This window comes from Vespula vulgaris, chromosome 24 (assembly GCF_905475345.1).
Source record: "Vespula vulgaris chromosome 24, iyVesVulg1.1, whole genome shotgun sequence".
Classification (NCBI taxonomy): domain Eukaryota; kingdom Metazoa; phylum Arthropoda; class Insecta; order Hymenoptera; family Vespidae; genus Vespula; species Vespula vulgaris.
The window spans coordinates 1,680,330-1,701,226 of record NC_066609.1 but is presented as its reverse complement, the minus strand read 5'-3'; the positions used below and the strand labels follow the sequence as shown (position 1 = coordinate 1,701,226).

General features: G+C 33.0%; 1 protein-coding gene and 1 long non-coding RNA gene across 13 annotated transcripts in view; one reads left to right on the top strand and one right to left on the bottom strand.

Annotated features, from left to right (window-relative positions):
• LOC127072115 (uncharacterized) overlaps positions 1 to 20,897 on the bottom strand; it is a 65,527-nt gene that overhangs the window by 40,898 nt on the left and 3,732 nt on the right. For 8 of the 12 annotated variants that reach the window (XM_051012291.1, XM_051012282.1, XM_051012290.1 and 5 more), the window contains 3 exons: positions 10,006 to 10,464; positions 7,837 to 8,853; positions 4,486 to 4,789 (listed from right to left, as the gene is read on the bottom strand). In XM_051012291.1, coding sequence (XP_050868248.1) covers positions 4,486 to 4,769 — 284 coding nt within the window. In that variant the 5' untranslated portion in view covers positions 4,770 to 4,789; positions 7,837 to 8,853; positions 10,006 to 10,464. Of the gene's footprint in view, positions 1 to 2,540; positions 2,681 to 4,485; positions 4,790 to 7,836; positions 8,854 to 10,005; positions 10,465 to 20,897 lie in introns of those variants that run through there. The other 4 variants (XM_051012287.1, XM_051012288.1, XM_051012289.1 and 1 more) reach the window with 2 other exon arrangements.
• Positions 1,741 to 4,092, top strand: LOC127072125 (uncharacterized). The gene is made up of 3 exons (XR_007785317.1): positions 1,741 to 2,212; positions 2,482 to 2,651; positions 4,009 to 4,092. It is a non-coding gene; the product is annotated as an uncharacterized LOC127072125 (long non-coding RNA).

The following is a 20,897-nucleotide window of genomic DNA, read 5'->3' as shown; positions in this document are numbered from 1 at the left end:
TAAATATAACAAATGTATGCAACATTAAACCTAACCTCTTCCAAATAGAACGTAATTTTCTTTTTTTTAAATATATATGTCCACGCGATAAGTCAAACATTTTATACATTGTTTAAACTAATAGGTATTAAACCTAACCTCTTTATTCAAATTTGAACATTATTGAATAAATATAATATACATAAATGAACTATTTTTTACTATTCTTCACATTAATTACGTTGATCGAATTCATATTATAAGTTAAGTTATAAATGAAACATCTTACATCTCTTTATATATATATATATATATATAGACATATATATATATATATATATATAGACTATCTTACAAATTCTCAGCTTACTATATATTAAACGAGGAAGAAGGAAAGAAAAGAGAGAGAAAAAGAGAGAGAGAAACGTTTTAAAATTGTGAGTGCGTTCTGTTCCGCAGATCAACGTCCGTATTTATACCCTACCGAGAAATGGCACGCTTATATATATAATATACGTATATACACACACATATATATTTTTGTTGCGTTACGTAAATACATCGTTGTGCATCGTTCGATATAACACGACGATCATTCGAGAAAAAAGAAGAAAAACAAAGAAGAAAAAAAAAGAAAAAACAAATCACATCCTCATACTAATTGTATCATAACCTATGCAAGGAAATATGCTCGAGAAAGAAAAAGAAAAAAAATCTATAGAACTTTTCTTAGAAACGTTCTTCAAATCTAAAACAAAAAAAAAAAGTAAAATAAAAACGAAACGAAACTTCCGAACTCGTATGAAAGTACAACAGACGTGTTTACCTTAATACAATTCTAATCAACATCGTCATACTAATCGTATCATAATAACCTATATGAATAACCTTGTTCATAAAAGAAAATAATAATAATAATAATAATAATAATAATAATAATAATAATATTATTATTATTATTATTATTATTATTAACAAATAAATCAAAAATCAATAGAAATTTTCATACGTTCTTTAAATTAGAATTCTTCAAATAACAAAAGTAACGCAAGCACGATACGCACGGCACGCACAAGCATAAAAACTTCATTAAAGAAAGAAAAAGAGAGAGAGAGAGAGAGAGAGAGAGAGAGAGAGAGAGAGAGAGAGAGAGAGAGAGAAAGATTCGTAAGAACATTCAAGCACTTGTTTATCTAACAAAATTAGGCTAATTAATTAGATTAATTCATACCATGAATCATATAAGTTAAACGTAATTAGAAATGTATGGAAATTTTCGTCGAATATCGAAAAATATTACGACGAATCAGAAAAAAATTCGAATGGTCGATAAGGAAATCTCATGCATTCTATTTTCGATTGAAATCGATTATTCTCGATATGTATGCATGTGTGAATGTGTGTATATATGTATTCTGTGGAACGAAGATAGTAACGGGTGAAAAGGAGAGAAGGAGACGAACGATCGAATCGAACCGTTATCATGTCTCATCCTTGTCTTCGTCACGCTTCTACCCTCTCCACTGACCATCTCATTCCCCACCTATCACTCGTCGCGACCCCTCCCACTCCTTCCTCATACTTTTCCCACGCAAGCCAGCCAGACGGTCTGTTCTCCTCCATACAAACAATATTCATGCACGCACACTCATATATGCACGTGTGTGTGTGTATATATATATGTAAATACACTTATTCTTATATACACGCACGAGTCTCTCACAAGCGTATATATGTATATATAAGGTAGACGACGCAACGCGCGTTCTAACAAAGATAGAGAATCGTTCGTTACTCTCTCTCTCTCTCTCTCTCTCTCTCTCTCTCTCTCTCTCTCTCTCTCTCTCTCTATCTCTCTCTCTCTCTCTTTCTCTCTCTCTTTTTCTCTTTCTTTCTCTCTCTCTCGATATCTTAACCTTTTTCCCGCGTTCGAGGGTTTCATTTGTTCTACGCATGCGCAACACCCACATATACATTTTACTACGTTGTTTGGTAAATAATCTCCGAAAGTCACGACTAATGTGAAGGAGAGTGAAAAATCAAGTTTTGAAGAAGTTTTGAAAAAAAAAGAAACAAAGAAAAGAGAAAGAAAATAATGCTTCGAATTTTCTAATTTATAAAAAGAAATGTCTAAGAAAATTTTGGTGATTTTTGGTGAAGTTTTATTGAACCTTTTATAGACACAATTTTCTAACCTATAGAATGAAATATGGAAGAAAACTACGTGATTTTGGTGACTAATCTTTCTCTCTCTCTCTCTCTCTCTCAGATTCTTCGGATTTGACATTTTACAATCGTCGTAATCTATGACCTTAATCTTCCAAAAAAGAATGAGTCATATATATATATATATATATATATATATATATATATACATATACATATACATACACATCTTATATATCATATATATATATCCTATTATCATATATATATTTCGTTTCTATTAATTAGATTTCATTTCCGAGACTAATTCTAATTTTTATTTCATATTATTTTCAGAGAGAAATGTTCCCGTCGAAGGAACCGGCAAGAATGAAAATAAACCGCGTGTGACTTACTTCATCGGGCCGAGTCATAACCTCGACTCTCTGAAAGATCCCTTCCACCTCTTTTCGCGGTCGTTCTCTTCTTCCTCTTTCCTGGCGCATCGCCCAATAGGATATATATATGTATGTATATCCAGCAAGCCTATGTCAATTCCTCTTCCTTCTGACTTTACTTTTTTCCTCTTTTTCTTTTCTTTTCTTTTATCACCAAATCAATCTCGCGTAGCACTTCCCCTTTTTTTATTTTGAAAGTTAACTCCCTTGTTCTCTCCCTCTCTTTCTGTGTTTATCTCTCTGTTCCTTTTTATCTTTTCTCTCTCTCTCTCTCTCTCTCTTTCTTTCTCTCTCTGTCTGTCTATCTCTGTCTCTGTTTCTCTCTCTCTCCCTGTCTATCTCCGTTCTCCTCTCTAAACGGTAAAAAAACGCGCGAATCACGATGTTAATTCAGGATGTTACGCGAAATGAAAGATCAACGTTGCACACGTTGACGTTTGAGGTTAGAATCGACAGGTAGCAGTAGCGGCGAGAAAGCGTGGCGCGCATGCGCACCATGCGCAAGCACGCATACGCATATGTGTGTCGCCGCACATACATACACGTCGAATTAGTAAGTTAGCTCCAACGAGCTTGCCGATGTTCGATTCGGATCGGCTCGGGTCTACTCGGCTCGGCACGGTTCGGTTCAGCTCGACTCAGCTCGGCTCGGCTCGGTTCGGCTCGCCTCGGATCGGCTCGTTTCTTTCTTTTTTTCTCGAGACCCCCACTCTTTCTACTACTCCTTTGGTGCCGCCACCATCTTTGTTCCCTCCTTCTATGTCACGCGCCATCCCTCTCTCTCTTCCACTTCTTCACCTTACTTCATCAACACTCCCCTCCCTTCACACTTTTCACAACCACACAAATCCCAAATCTCGAGGTCACAATTCACACAAAGTTCTGTTCTATCTATCCTCTTATCTATTTCCCTCTCTCATTCTCTCGCTCACTCACTCACTCATTTCATAGTGTATTGTCGCATGTACCGTACAGTGTGCGTAATATACATGAAGTACAATACTACTACTCACTACTACTGCACACATAAAAATAATGTTAGTAGTAATACGACACGATTCTCGAAATTCAGCCAAATGCGTAGATACAGAAAAGATTTTCAATGACTGATGTGTGTATATGTATGTGTCGACCACGTTTAAAAATGAACAGACCTTTTTTTAATCGTCGCTACATTTATTATTACCTATTGGGTCGACTACATGCAACAACATATGCACGCATACTGTGTTCGTATGTCGAGTGGCGCCTAACTCTGCTGCTGCTCTCTTTCTCTCTCTCTCTCTGTGTCGACAGCGACTCCGCTTGAACTTTTTCGTATCAAGGTCGCACGAATTTGATTACTTAGTCAATCTATATACATACTTGTTTTATCTAATGATCCCACAACGATAATATTAATAATAGTTAAACTTTTCTAAAACAGTCGTTAATGTTGACAATGAACGTTTCATTTCTAAACGAGAGCAACTAGTGAATCAAGATTTTGATGAATCTAACCAAGAAATTTCCTTAACGATGAGGAAATTCCATGACCATGACCACGACCATGAGGACACCGTGATCGTTGCTACAAAGTTAGATTTCAAATTTCAAACAAGAAACTAAGAGTCCCTAATCGAAGAAGATATTATATATAAATCCATTATACACAGAGAAATGAGAAGACATCGTGAAACTATGAAACTATAATTTTTTTTTCATGATCCAGATTATTCCAGATTATTGTAATACGTAATAACGATAATGTATTAATTAGCAGAGATAAAATGTATACAGTATAGAATTATTATACTGTTAGATGTTAGATGAAATATGAGAATTTTTATTGGAAAGCAAAAGAAAGAGGGGGGAGGGAGGAGGGGGGAGGGATAGAGATTATTAGATTTTCACGTTGGCATACCTGTGCATTTGTACGGGAGTGGATCTCGATGGCAAATGTTGGTTATGCGAGACCGCTGGCTGAGCCTGAGCCCTACCAGGGCCCGTCGACGTAGCGCCAACGAGAGAATGCCCGTGACTCCCATGGGGATGACCGTGGGGGTGGGAGTGCGGGTGCGGTGGATGCGAATGGGGGTGAGGATGGTGATGGTGGTGCAGGTCTCCCCCCACTGGGCCGACCGGGCCCACTGGGCCCCCCACCCCCAGTCCACTCACTACCTGGACCTGTTTGCCCACTGTCTCCATCACCCCTAGCGCATTGTGTACTGAAACAAACCAATCAGACGTATGCGTTAAAATATTGTACTTAATAACATACTGTTAGAATAATATATTAATGTATTTTATTCAATATATATTATACACTTCTGTTTTGTATTCAACATATTGTTGTGCAATGCAAAGTCTTTTATATGTATAAAATATATATGATTAGTATTGTGTAATAAAAATATAATATGTACTAAGTACATATTATATTAGTATTTTATTAGTAAATACGTTATTGTATTCAACATATGTAGTATACTATATATATGTATGTATAAGTATTGTAACTAATAATCATTGATACGAATGTGTAATTAAAAAGTTACATGGAATCGTAAAGGATTCAGTTACACACAAACGTACTTACATACTGTAAGTATATGCACATTCTAGCAACTTTTTTTTCCCAGGAAGTCGAATCGCGCGCGCTCAGACTTCAAAATGGCGAGGAGGGCAGAGATGTGATGCTTGCACGTTCTCAAAGTTGACGCTTGTAATGCAGCAGCAAGGACTGCTGCATTGCAGAGAGCATCGTGAGAACTACTACTCTGAGTTTAGAAATTCCAATGTGCTACGACGTATGGGGATAACGTAGTGACGATAAAACGAATAGATAAATAGTCAAAAAGCAAAAAGAATAAAAACGATAAAAATAAAAATAATAATAATAATAATAATAATAATCATTATCATCATCATCATCATTAAATGGCAAGACGTATAACAATTTTCCAAATATTTCCAATTTATATGTTCATAAACATAATCTATATAAAAAAATATCATATAAAAACATTGTCATATTAGTCATCCATTAAAAAAAAAAAAAAAAGTGAAACAAAAGAAAACTACATGAGTCACAATTAATTAATCAACTGTTTGTTGCTGATTGTGCATTGTGATCATTGTTGATTGCTTTATTGCGCGCAAACTTTCCAATCGTCATTTCTACGCACACAGACACAAACACATGTATGTTGCAATTACACTAAAGATAATAAAAAGAGCTGTCACAGTTTCACCACACACATACACACACACACACACAAGGTGATCCTAAGGTACCTAAAGTTGATTTACAATGTGAAAAAAAAAAGAAAAAAGAAAGATTATCCTAAAAAGAATAAAAGTCGAAAGAATTTAATTGATTTGTAAAATCACAGGAAATTTTTGCCCAAACACACACACACACACATTTAAAATCGATATAAGTTAATAATTATACGTATCGACAGTTAGTAAATGATGTGTGAATATTCGTTTCGCATTGTTAAAAATACAGTAAATATCGATCAAAAAGAATAAAAGAGAAATGAAACGTGGTAGATCTCTGATGCGTAAGTATGTAAAAATATTACATCTATATGAAATGGTATGCTCTTGGATTAAAGCAGAACTACTGGACCGAGGTGACTGCACCAACTTGCACCGAGCTGCACCATCAAAACATCACAACGAATATATCTATATCTATATCAATATATATAGATATATGCACGCTATATAACCGAGATGCATCAACGAATACGTATAACTAAATTGCACTAGCGAATACGTACGTACGTGTATGTAAATCTGTGTGCACGCGTACACATACACGATAGTTTTATATAAAGGGTTAGGCAAAAAAAAATTCCAAGGTGAGCCAAAAGTTCCTAGATGATTTTACAAAAATCAATTGCTCTTTTTTCAGACGCCATTCTTTTAGGACTTTACTTTTAAACTTGTGCTCTTACAATCAGAAAAAAAAAATTAACCTAAAAAGTCTTGAAAAAGAGTAATACGTTTTTAAAGTCGCTTAGAAACTTTTGGCTCACCCTATGTGTATGTATATATAGCTTATCCTTTTATACATATCTGTACACACACACACACATACACACGCATACGCACACACATATTCTCCTTGGTTACGCGTCATTAGTAGAGCCACGACCGCCTTTGAACGTCGACCGACGGATGCCTTCGTTGCGAATGCGTGCTCGCAGTGTACTCGTACTTTTAGAAACTGTTTAGAAATATATACGATATACGTATGAAAAAAAAAAATGGAACATCGATGATGACTAGCTTATTTATTTATACAAAAAAAATAATACGTAAATAAAAAGAATTGCAATCATTTAACGTGAAAAAAAAAAGAAATTCATCGAAGATATATAATTTTTTTCTAACGATTGATTCAAATGCCTCTTTCTAATGGACTCTTTTTTAATGAATCTTTTGAATAATTTTCTCCTGGTAACTTTTTCAATGATTTTTTTTTCTCGAATGGTTTCCGTTTTGAATCATCTTTTCTAATGGTTTTTATCGAATAATTTTTTCTAACGATTTCTTTCGAACGAGTTCTTTTTTTTTCTCTTGAATTTCTCGTTACGAGAAAAATAAGAAAATAATGATTCATCTACGAACGTTGTTATTACAGCTATATATATTTTTTTTTTCTTACCAGGTTCTTATCTTTCACTTTTAAGGTTATCGACCGTCGATATCAAACTATATAACAAGACCTACACGATTTATCGATAAATTCTATACACCTGCAATCCGAAACAGCTGTTTATATTTTCTCGTCCTTTACACCACAGATAATAATTATCTATCCTCGAAGAGTGTGATACACCCCGTGTTTATGCAACAAGTACAATACACATACATGCACACACACAAACACACACACAGTCCGATTACGTTACATCCATATGTCTTATCCGCCATTATCGAGCTATGATTCAAAATTATCAACTCAGACGCATCGTTGATAACATTTTTTTTATCATTTTATCGTTTCATCATAGAACCAAAAAAAAAAAAAGAGAGAGAGAGAAAAAAAGATAAAACGAAAAAATATGAAAAAAATCATAAAAACAATTAATAATATTAATAATAATAACAAAAGATATCAATGATTTTATGATAAATCATTCCGTGTCCCTTGTTCATCCCTCTCGAAATAAAAAAAATTCTAACTAATAAATCTATAATGATTGATGATTTTTACGAACGTGTGTATAGTCAATGGCCTTACAGTCTCAATACTCACCAGTAATGACGTCAGCTGTCGAAGGCAGGCCGCCGGATCTCCTCGAATTTCCCCCACGAGTGTCGGCTGATTCTCTTTGAGCGAAGTGGTAGTATAATTCACCGTTTAAGTCTCGAGTGAAAATTATGTACGTGTACGCGCGCGATCACGCACTTATACGCGCACGTATTATACATATGTATGCGTACACCCACCCCCCCACACGTATGCACGAAGAAGAAGAAGACGAAGAAGAAGAAAAAGAAGAAGAAGAAAAAGAAGAAGAAGAAGAAGAAGAAGGTACGAAAGATTTTTTTCTATTTTTTTTTCTTCTTCTTCCCCCTTTTTTTAATTTTTTGTTGATTTTCCACTTTTTAAAACCCACACACGCTACTCCATTGCATTACCCCTACTACTACAGCACGTCTTTTACTATTTAACTTTATTTCACATCGAACAAACCCTTCGGTCGTAATTATTTTATTTTATTTTATTATTATTATTATTATTATTTTATTATTATTATTTTATTATTATTATTACTATTACTATTTATTATTATTATTATTACTATTATTACTATTATTATTACTATTATTATTATTATTATTATTAATATTATTATTATTATTATTATTATTATTATTATAATTACTATTATAACTTTTTTCTTTCTTTTTTTTCTTTTCTTCTTCAACAATTACTTTCTTTTTGTCGTTTGTTTCACTCACTGTATGTCCGATTTTACACTCTTCTTCTTTTCTCTGCCTTTCTTTTTATATTTTTATATATATATATTTATGTATATATATATCTATGCTCTCTTCACTGATCACGGTTGCACACGTTAACCCGCGGGTACACCCACACGCGAGAACCGGCACTGTGTGTCACGTATTAATGACCATTGTCATCGTCATCATCGTCGACACTAATATTACTATTACTATTACTCGTAACATCGTTCTATCTCCCTCTTCTAGTATTCCTTGTGTGCTGTCGTTCTTCCACCGGTACCACCGCCTCCTCCAATGATTTCTAAAGGGAAAATATGGAAAAAAAAGAAAAAAATCTAATTTCCTAAATATATATATCCTATATATACATACATATATACATACACACACACATATATATATATGTATATATATATATAAAGGAATTAAGAGAAGAAAAGCAGCCTACGAAGATCGTCGTCGATACAACGTCCTGTCATCGTAGAGGAACGGATTGGATTGTCAAAAGTTACTATGCAATTTTTCAAAATCCTTTATTCTTTCTCGAGATTAACTATTATTTTTCTTTTCTTTTTTTCAGAGTATAAAACAATGTCTAGCTTTTAAAAAAGTGTCTCGATAAAGAGTAATTGATTTTTAAAAATCATCTAATAACTTTTGATCCACCATATATATGTCAAATATTCGAAGGATTCCGACTTTTTTACGTAGAGGGGACTGACGAACGGATGGACTGGACCGGACCGGTCCGGATCGGATCGGATCGGATCGGATTGGATGAACGGATGCGTTCTCGTTACGACCGGACTCTGACCTTTCGTTCGTTCCTTCTTTTAAAAGATCTTTTCGACGAAATTTACTTTCTTTGGTTTCATATGAAAAAATTCGGAGATGTTAGGTTAGAATCGATGATGATTAATTAGAATCGAGAAAGTCTACAATATCAAAAAAAATTCAATATGGCGATAGAATCTAAAGAAGAAGATGAAGAAAAAGAGATTGTATTAATCGTGAGCAGCATCGCGTTTACAAATAATATTTATTTATATTATTTTAATATTTAGTATAGTGTAACTAGTAATATTATTAGTGTATTACTAATTATACCATATCAAATATAACTGTACCAATATAAATAATATACTATGGATTTCACTGGTATATAATTGAAAATCTAACCGAAAATAAATTCGAAGAGAGAGAGAGAAAGAGAGAGAGAGAGAGAGAGAGAGAGAGAGAGAGAGAGAGAGAGAGAGAGAGAGAGAGAGAGAAAGAGAGAAAATATACATCGTTAAAAATAAGAAGATAATAATATCGACCGTCGGTAATTGTATGCGGATCAAACAACGTTCACTATATTAATAAAGAAAAAAAAGAAAGAAAGAAAAAGAGAGAATCGTGCCCGGAATCGTAACGAAAGAATTTCTAAATGAATTTCATCGATTCAACTAACCATAGGAGAATCATCGATCGATACCAAAGTTGTTTGTTCGTTATCGCGAATATTTTCTTCGCGATAGTCCACTTTCATCTCCACCACTGCCCGTTTCTCAAAGTGTCCTGCGTATGATCCATCATTGTCTGCAGGCATTTGACGTGGCAACGATCTACGTTTTAAATTTAAACTCGAATGAGAATTTCCACGGAATAATATCCCTCCAACCCCTCTTTTTTTTCCTTCCAACTCAAAATACCGCTCGATCGGTAATCGTAAGTGTTTTACAAACAAGAATCACGTTCTCCTTTTTTTTCTAAACAATCCAACACAACCATCTTCGGAACTTCTTCTAATCTTCAATTTCATAAAAGAGAGAGAGAGTGTCTTCATTTTTTTTTGTTTTGTTTTATTTCCGTCTTCCTTCAAAATCCTTCCATCGTGGTCTTCGAGCAGCCACGTCTCCTTCGATTAGACCTGCAACGAAAGAAAAAAAAAAATTAAAATAAAAAAAGAATAAATAAAAAGAAAATATTTTCTCTTTTATTTATATATTTAATCGTGCAACTAAACAGCTGAAATTTGTATACGTAAAAGAGGTTAACAGATATGATCATACGCGTATAAAATTGAAACGACTCAAGCGAGAGGGAGAGAGAAAGAGAGAGAAAAAAAAAGGAGAGAGAAAGAGAGAAAACGTCTAATCAGTCTAATTACGAACGCGTTCGTCGTCTAATCGCATCGTTTATATATTTCGCACGCAAGCGCACTAACGCAAGGTCGCTCGGTACAGTGAACTGAGCTTCGGCACTTGTTAATTAATGCCCAGACGGTGCAGAGAGTCCTGGGTACACTTTCCTCTTTATATAATGTTCATAATGCGCTCTTTCTCCCTCTCTCTTTCTCTCTTAGTTCATTCTCAAATACAATAAAAAAAAAAAAAAATTATAACAATACGAACAATCGGTAATGCAGTACTATCGATAATCATTTTGCTTTAATTACTAGTAATTTATATTACTTATTATCACACATTATTTACTTTAATTATTCTATGTTTGTATTAATTATTACAACGAATTGACGAATTTTATTATTATTTACTTACATTGATTGTTCTTATCATATAAATTATTTACTTAATTATCTATTCCGATATAAGTTATTATTATTATTATGTACATACGTCAAATAATAAGAATTAAATGCATAGTTTAATACAAGTATTATATATATATATATATATATATATATATATATAAAAAGAAAAAGAAAATATTTTTCTTTTACTCTCTAGAAAGATTTTTACTTATTATCGACATAGATGTTAGTAATATAGGTTAGGTCATATTTTGAAAAATAATAAAGTGATTATAATATGTTTCTCAACTTCTACATAGAATTATTTTTGTGATTACATTCTAATATAAAATGTTAATAAAAATATTATGAATAATATATACAAATATAATATATATAAAGAAAAAGGAAATAAAAATAAAATGAGAAAAGAAAAGTAAAGAGAAAGAGAGAGAGAGAGTAAATAATTATACTCAAAAGAAAGTTCTATTCAACCTCGGATAAAACTCGGCTAGTCGAAAGTCGACAAGTTAAAAAGTCTCACCGTTTTCTCGCTTTAACCTCTTCAAAACTAAGCGATTTTAATGGAAATGACTTTTGTCCCGAAAAAAAAAGGAAAAAAGACGGAAAGAGAAAGAGAAAGAGAGAGACAGGTGAACCGAGAAAGGAACCAAGAAAAAGGCGGACGTGACAAGAGCGCATTTTGAATCCAAAGAACTGCTTTTTTCACGTCTTTTCACTTTCGTGTTCCAAAAAACATCAAAAAAGGAAGAAAAAGTATATAAGTACATAATTATATATTATATGCATATATTATATACTAATATACATATATCATGGTGAAAAAAAGCGTATTAAATATGAAACATTTTGTTGGAATCTAGAAACGAAGTTTTATTACTGTTGCTCTTATATGAATACACGCACACACACACATATATACACATACACGCACAGAGGTAAAGAGGTCGATCGATCTGTTGAACAGTGGGAACGATGGTACGAGGAAGCATCTGCCGACTCGTCGACGTCGACGACGACGACGACGACGACGACGACGACGATGACGACGACGACGACGACAACGCGAAGAGTAACATCTAAATGTGTAGTACAGTAAATATTTTTGCGTTCTTTCCTCGAAGAGGTTACCACACAAAAAATGGCGGGAGATTCAAACGAGTAATTGGTAACATTAACAAAACTTTCAAGTATAACAATCGATCGTATCTATTGCGATAACTTTCTCCTTCGAACGATCGATTACATTCATTGATAAAAAGGAAAGATATTCGAAAAGGGATTAATCATAATTGCAGGAAATAAAAACATTGTGTTCAAGTAAATTTATGAATCGAATAAGAATTCGAATCTTTTGTCGGTCGATTTTAGTAACAGTAAGAATTATTCGCAGAGAAAGAGAAAGAGAGAGAGACTGTGGCAAAAAGGGCAACACACTTGAGTCTGAAAGAAAGAAAGAAAGAAAGAAAGAAAGGAAGAGGAAAGACAGAAAACGAAGAGTACAACAGAACGAGCCAAGATATTCCTAGTCCTCCATTGGCTGGCTTAAAGTAAACAAGCGTGGTGCAAGCACACCCCCTTCTCAGAAGCTTGCTGGTGTTTGTCGAGACGACGCAGTCCTTGCGTTTCGAACTACATAGTCACCATTACATTACCCTTCTCTTTTCTTCACCCCCCTCACATCGTTTCTACTGTACGACACACCAACATCGGCTTATCCATTCAACGCCACTACTACTATTACAAACAATCCTTCTTCTTCTTCCTCTTAACTCTGTGACCTCTTCGTCCTTGTTTTCTGTCTCTCTCTTTCACCCTTTCACATATACTCTCATACGTTCCTATCATATTATCTCCTATCCCTTTTTTCATCCTCCTTCGACGACATCAACATGTCTTCGTCGTCGTCGTAGTCGTCGTCGTATCTCCTTCCTCTTTCCCTATATTCTTTTCCTTCTCTAATTCAAACAGTACGCTAAAGAAAACAAGAAAACAACACACATATGCACACATATGCAGTTTCGTTGCTTTGATGCATACAAGCTGCCGCCATCTTTCATCGGATTTTGTTAACGACTTACGATGCTATATATATGCATATATATATATATGTCCGACGTGTCTCAAGAATCTCTCGAATATTGAACATTCAAAAAGTTTATTCAGAATTTCATCGATACGGTGATAAGAATCGTACATCCGAGAGTTTCCTCGAATTTGTAAAACTTCAAAATCGATTGAATTTCATTTAGGTGCTACGAACCGGGAGAACATTTGAGAATCCTTCGAATTTTGAAAACTCTGAAATTGATTGAATTACATCGATAAGGTGTTAGTTATACCAACGGGACATTTGAGAATCTCTCGTAAATCTCGTGAGTTACGAAAGGTTTTTTGTAGAATCGATCGAATTCCATTAATCAATCTCTATTAATCGCGATTTGTGAATCTCTCGAATCTCGAAAGCTACAAAATGTTTTGCTAAAGTCGATTGAATTCCATTAACAAAGTGCAATTAATTCGATTGAATTCCATTACCATAAGATGCTACGAATCCTCATTTGAGAATCACTCGAAATTTCGTTGAAAGTTATAAAATCGATATTGGATTCCACTAACATAAGGTGTTACGAATCCGTCATTTGAGAATCTCTCGGAATTCCGTCAAAAACTCTAAGAGCTACGAAAATCAAATTGAAATTCTATTAATATAAGGTGCAACGAGTCATCACTTGACGAATCTCTCGAACTTTTAGATAATCCGAAATCTTTTATCAAAATCGAACGAATTTCATTAAAATTTCTTCTTACGTAATTGTTTGTCTCTTTTTCTCTCTCATCGGTATATCTAAGAATTGGTCAGAACGTTACAACAGATAGAGAGGATAAAAGAATTTTCATGAAAATATTTGGAGAAAAAGTGGTACGCGATGGCATTCAATTGGGGAGGATATATGTATATATACGCGCATATATATATTCCTCCCCCTCAATAAACTTTGTCCCTTCACAACACGAACGCCCTCCTTGATACACCTTTCCCTTACCCCACTCCTCCCCACTCCACAATTGATTCAATGTGCATTTCTACGCTTCGCCTCTCCTTCTACGAGGAAACTTGCATCAGAAAAAAAGAGACAGACAGACAGACAGAAAGAGAGAGAAAGAGACATGTATATATATAATACGCACGTATTCAGTAAATATCTATTCGATCAAATTCAATTTAAAATTCAAGATCAAAGCGATAACTATGTGTACAGACGCATGGTAAATGAATCGCTATATTTTTTCTGGTTTACTATTATACAGAATAATACATGTAAGTAAATGTTTCTCTTTTTGTACACGTACGATTGTACTTTGTATATGTGTCTGTGTGACGACGTAGTTACCGAAAGGAGAGAGACAAACAATTTATGCCTATCTCTATCTTTCTATCTTTCTCGCTCACTCACTCTTAGAATCTACAGACTTACGGATTATTTTTATAACCCCTAAGAAAAGGAAAAGAAAAAAAAAAGAAGAGAAAAAAAAGAGAGACAAAAAAAACAACGATCAAGACAGGTTCATGTACATATATCAAGTGAGAAGAACAAGGTCAGACGAAAGAATTGTATGTATCTTCATTTTGCGACTGCGTTGCTACGAATTACATCCATGACGTTTATATACATATTTATATATGTTCACGCATACACACACATCACATATACACGTCATCCAATGCATACGGATTCATAGAATACGTACCACAGTCACATTCCCAAAACTAGATGGATTATATAAAAAGGAATGCATATTTTGTATGTGTGTGTATGTGATTCGATTCTTACATATTTCCTCTTGACGTTGATCCATTTGTAATGGAAAAAGAAGAAGAAAAAAAAACGAAAAGAATTTTTCTTGCGAATATGCTACTTCCTGGACGATCACGAGCCATCATCATCCGATTGTTTCATCGAGCTACGTGTGCCCGTACCGAGCTTCCCCCCACCCTTCTCACTCACTCACTCACTCACTCTCTTTCTCCCACTCTTCTACCCTTACCACCTACCACTCCTACCAGACACCACGGTGTATCATTCAGGTACGCCCGGAAACTAACCGAACCGAACCGAATATTACCGATCACGTAAGGTTAGCGAATAAGATCCGCCGAGAGTTCAGCTTTTTTTTTTTTTATCCGATATCTGTGCAAACCTACCTTTTGTATACATATTTTCATTGAAAACTTTTCTCTACCTATCTGTCGATTTAATCCAAGCGATTGTAAAAATAGAAATAATAAAACGTGTAAATAACGAATCAGTCGCCATTATTTCAAAGGAAAATTTTTCATTCATAATTTTAATCGTAACGAAATAAAGAAGATATATGTTTCATTATTTTTTATTAAACAATATATGTATATATTGTTTAATAAAAAATTCTTTTTTTATTCAATTATTACTTATTATTTAACTAATTGTTGTTGAACTAAAAAGTATAATCAATGTGTGTTATATTTAATACTTCAATCACACACAATTTTTTATTGTATTAAATTACTATACATGTATGTATAACTTTTGTACAAGTGAGGATTTATACGTATAGAAATGTACAAAGGGAAATAGAGAGAGAGAGAGAGAGAGAGAGAGAGAGAGAGAGAGAGACATATGGTGCATACTCAGGTGGAACGAGGCCAAGCTTTACTGTAGCCAACGCTGAGCGCCAGTATGAATCGAAGAAAGCCAACGAATTCAAGAAAATATATATATTGAAACAAAACTTTTCATTTATATATCTCATATTTTAGTTCACATATTAAATACTATATATATAATAAATACATATTATATATATTATATGTAATATAATATATATATATAATACATATATATTTATAGTATTCCAATAAAAATAAACGTGTCCTATAAATTGTGTTATGCAAATCTAATTTCAAACGAAATGTTAGAATATTTCATTATTGGAATAGTTTCAACCATGATCTCTACACAGAAAACTTTTACATAAAAATAAAAATTAGAATGAGAATGAGAATATAACGAAGAAAGAAAATAATGGACGCCGAAGTCGTACGATTTCATGTAAGAACCCTGGGTTTTATCTCAGAGAGAGAGAGAGAGAGAGAGAAAGAGAGAGAGGGAGAGAGAATGAGAGAATAGTGAGAGAGTGAGAGACAGTAAAAAATGCTATTATGCTTGTTTCTAAACCGTTAGCTAAAGAATAGAATATAAAAACTGAACAAATATCTAAAGCTAAGACTGTTGTACAATATCTACATTATGTTGCATAAGTATTTTGTGTATGCCAGTTGAATAATATATAGAATTATTTAGGTTTATCATAAGTCAGAAACTAGTTATAGAAACACACATATATGTACAATTTAAGATATTCTTGTATTAAAACTGTAATATTTCCTTGGCTAAAATTAAAATAAGTATTCTGATCATGCCAGTTATGAAATAAGACGCATTGAACTTTGCCTCTGTATGCTAGTCAAATAGTTCAGAATTATTTAGCTTAATCGAATGAAATACTAGTCATATATAATTACACAGATTTTTATATCCAAATTATCATTTTTATTTGATCAAGATAAAAATAAATATTGTAATCATGGAGATTATGAAATAAGATACAAAAAAAAAGAGAAAAAAAACTAAAAAAAAAAAACTGTACATTGAACTTTACTTTGGTATGCATATATGAATGAAAAACTAATTGTAGATAATTAAACATAGATTTTTTTACCGTAATCTATAATTTTTATTTAGCCAGAATAAAAGTAAATATTGCAATCATGTCGGTTATGGAATAAAAAACAAAAAAGAAAACAAAGGAAGTATTAGAATTATACACTGAATTTATACATGAATTAGTATACTAGTTGAATAATCTTGAATTATTAAACTTTATCATATCGAAAACTAGTTGAACATAATCACATATGTATATTTTTGTATGACAATTATCATACCTCTTTTCACTTAGAATAAAAATAGATATTGCATTCGTTTGTCATGAAATAAAACGCAGAAAAAGAAAGTAAAAAAAAAAGGAGAAAAGAAAAAAGAAAAAGAAAAGAAAAGAAAAGAAAAAGATATTAAAATTGAACCTCGAACTTTCTTACATAATCGTAATTGTTGGTACAACAAAAAGTCTATATTTCCATGAAAAAGACTAGGCTTGGCTAGCCGTCGCTAACAAAACGTTTTTCTCGATCAAAATACTTTGAAGATAAGTGATAATAATTTATTACAATAGTTTTACTTGACTAAATCGTATAATAATGTATATATAACGATAACAATAATAATTATTAATATTATTATAATTATAATTATAATAATAAAACTATAAATTCGAAATCATATGTTCGGTCATATTCTCATTAGATAAAAAAGTGCGTTGAGTGAAGTCGGCTTTTCAATCGATATTTCTCTCTCTCTCTGTCTCTCTCTCTCTCTCTCTTTCTCTTTCCCTCTTTTTCTTTCTCTTATGGTGTTGCCGACGGACCGTCGCTTACATGCAAGTGTGTGTGTGTGTATAACTACTAGTTTTTAAAGCGGAAGTAGCTCGAACGAGTAACCACATTTCTCAACGCAGTCATTCCTATTGGCTACTAAGTTGAACATGTATAGGGAAAACATACAGATAATTTCAATGTTTTAATTATCTTAGAAGAAACATTAAGAAAAGATTTTAAAAAAGAAGAAATAATAATGTTCTAACTTGTTATTGTAAGTATGCCATAAAAATGGATTGAACGAACGAGCGAAAAAATCATTTCAATATTTTTGTGATCATATGGGATTTACCAAGAAGAAATTTTAAGAGAAGACGAAAAAAAAAATAAGTTATAATAGCTCACTGATCTCTTATTAGAAAATATATCGTAAAAACAGTAGAAATAACGATGGCAAAATACTGGCGCCATTTTATAAAAATGAAGAGAACATAAAAATGGCCGTCGATCGTGTTTTGTTTCGTTTCGTTGGTTTTTTTGAAAAAGAAAAAACGTGGAAAAGAAATCAGGCGAAAATCTATAAAATATATGACTTTATTCTGCCTTTATTACTTATTGATTGATCGAAATCAATAAAAATAGTTCCGATCGATGATAAAATAATTCAATGTAGCTACATTAAAGATAATAATCATTAATAATCGAGAAACCATTGGGAATTCTTAAGAGAGCGTTCATCCTAAATCAATAATTAGTGAGAAATAAACGAATGAGAGAAAAAAAGGGAGACAGAGAGAGAGAGAGAGAGAGAGAGAGAGAGAAAATTGGCAATTTAAAAAATAAAATTATACTCTCTTCTTCTTTGACCTCTGAATCATAATTATCCTTATCAGCTTACTACGAGAGAACTTCGATAACATGTTATTGATAGTAATGCAAAGTTATGAAATAATGTCTTCTTTCTCCATATCTCTCTCTAGCTTTCGTCACTTTTTACTATATTATACTAAGTAATAACTATAATATATTATAGTAGTACTATACTAAAATATATTATATCAAATGTATAACTGTTTTAGTAAGTTATATTAGTATCATTATACTATAAATTAAAAATTTATGATTATGATAAATTTGCTCATAGCATTACTTATATTTAGTATGATTTTACGTGGTATAATACGTTTTGGTGTGTGTGCGTGTGTGTGTTATAAATTTCACGTTATATAATTTTTATATACGATATTAAAAAGAAAAAAAAAAGGAGAAAAAGAACCCCCGAAAAATATTTATTTATTAATAGTAACAGAACATTTTTGTTCTCTCATCGAAATCGTTTACGCGTATCAATTTACAACAAATCAAACTTTATTGATAAAACAATGGGACTCTCTCAATGATACTTTTAAACGCTTTTTCAATAAAAATTCCTATCTCGTTACACATTTGTCCTTCGTAGTTTCGAAATTTACACTTTCTAGCAGCTCGATATGTGTGTGTGTGTGTGTGTGTGTATGTCGTTCTAATAAAAACACGCTATCGAAAAAAAATAGCTAGAGTATTTAATAAACAAGTATAACACAAAAATATGTATATTAAAAACACGCGAATATATTAATGACTAAAAATTCTTAACATCGATTTATTATCACATATAATAATTATATCTATTCGACTACGATCGTTTCAAAGTTCCCGTCTTTTGTACTCATAATAAGATTTAACCATTCATAACCTCACTTTCTTTTCATTTTAACATACAAATTAAATTGCTTATGTACGTGTGTGTATCTATAAATAGATATATTAAAGATATAGTTCTCTTGTATGGTTAACAAATATATTTAAATATTTATATTTATTAACAATTAATGTTGAAGCAATAAAATGTGATAATACTTTTGAAAAGTACAGATACATAATTGTATGACTTCAAAATACCATAAAGTTAGAGAAAATTAAATAGAAATGAATTCGCGATGCTCTTCTTGTTGAAAATGAAAAGAAGAATCAATTTGAAAGTTTTATCATGTTAAGAAAGTTGCACATGTAAATAACAAAGTTGTACAACTTTCAAATTACACAGATGCCGAGATGTAGGTGTGTATAGAAAATTAAATCCAAATGAATAATCCTCGACAATCTTCTTATTGGAAATTAGAAAACAAATCCAAGAAGAACATAACCAAAAAAAAGATCCAACAAAAGAAAGATAATATATATATAATATATATAATAATACTCAAATTTAATACTCAAATTTTCTTTCTCCAAGACACTCTTTCAATAATAAATATATCAACTAATCCTAAACTCAGACAGTAAAAAAACAATACTTCCATTCAATTAACTTTATTATTACACGCTTTATTAAACCAGAGTATCTTTCTTCCCATACTAAACTATCCTAAATTCACGTAAAGAAAAAGAAAAACAAAAACAAAAACAAATCCACGAATACAATAACTCGCATATTACGTTAATGTCCCTAATCTCATAAATTTCATCGTTACACTGTAAAAAGAAAAATAATAATAATAAGCCATCTAAGAAAATTCACCCAAAAAGATTTAGAAAATGCGAAAATAATTGGATAAAATTAAAGAGGACGTAAGTATAAGTTATAGTTTAAAGAAAATAGTATAAATATCGAGCGACGAATAGAAAGAAAGAGAGAAACAAAAAGAGAGAGAGAGACAGAAAGACAGACAGACTGAGAGAAAGAGAGAGAGAAAGAGAGAGAGAGAAGATAGAAGACGAACAAGAAGAAACAAGAAGAAACATTTGAACGTCGCCGTCGGCTTGACCGATGATTTTACTCGTAACTCGGGCGACATTCCGCGACGTTTCGTTTCGTTTCGTTTGGTATCGTCGTCGTCCTCATCGTCATCGTCGTCGAGCCAACGGCCACGAAAAGGTGGATGGCGGCGATGGCGGCGGCGGCGGCGGTGGCGGCGGTGGTAGCGGCAACGGCGGTGGCGGTGGCGGTAGTGACGGCGAATGAGAAGGAACGGGAGAAGCGAAGTGGGGCGGAGGAGAGGGGGTAGAGTAGGGTAGGGTAGACAGGAGATGGAGGGGAGGAGGAAAAGCGGCGCAAGGAAGGGAAGGGGGGAGGGGAGGGGAAAGGAAAGCAACGGGGTTGACGACGACGGTACGATGACGAGAGGAAAGGACGAAGACGAAGTTTCATCTCTCTCTTTTACTCTTACTCTCTCGCTCTATCTTTTTCTCTTTCTCTCTTTCTTTCTCATTCTTATACGTTTTCGTTCTCTAACTCTCTCTCTCTCTCTCTCTCTCTCTCTCTCTTTATATTCTTTTTTTCTCTTTCTTT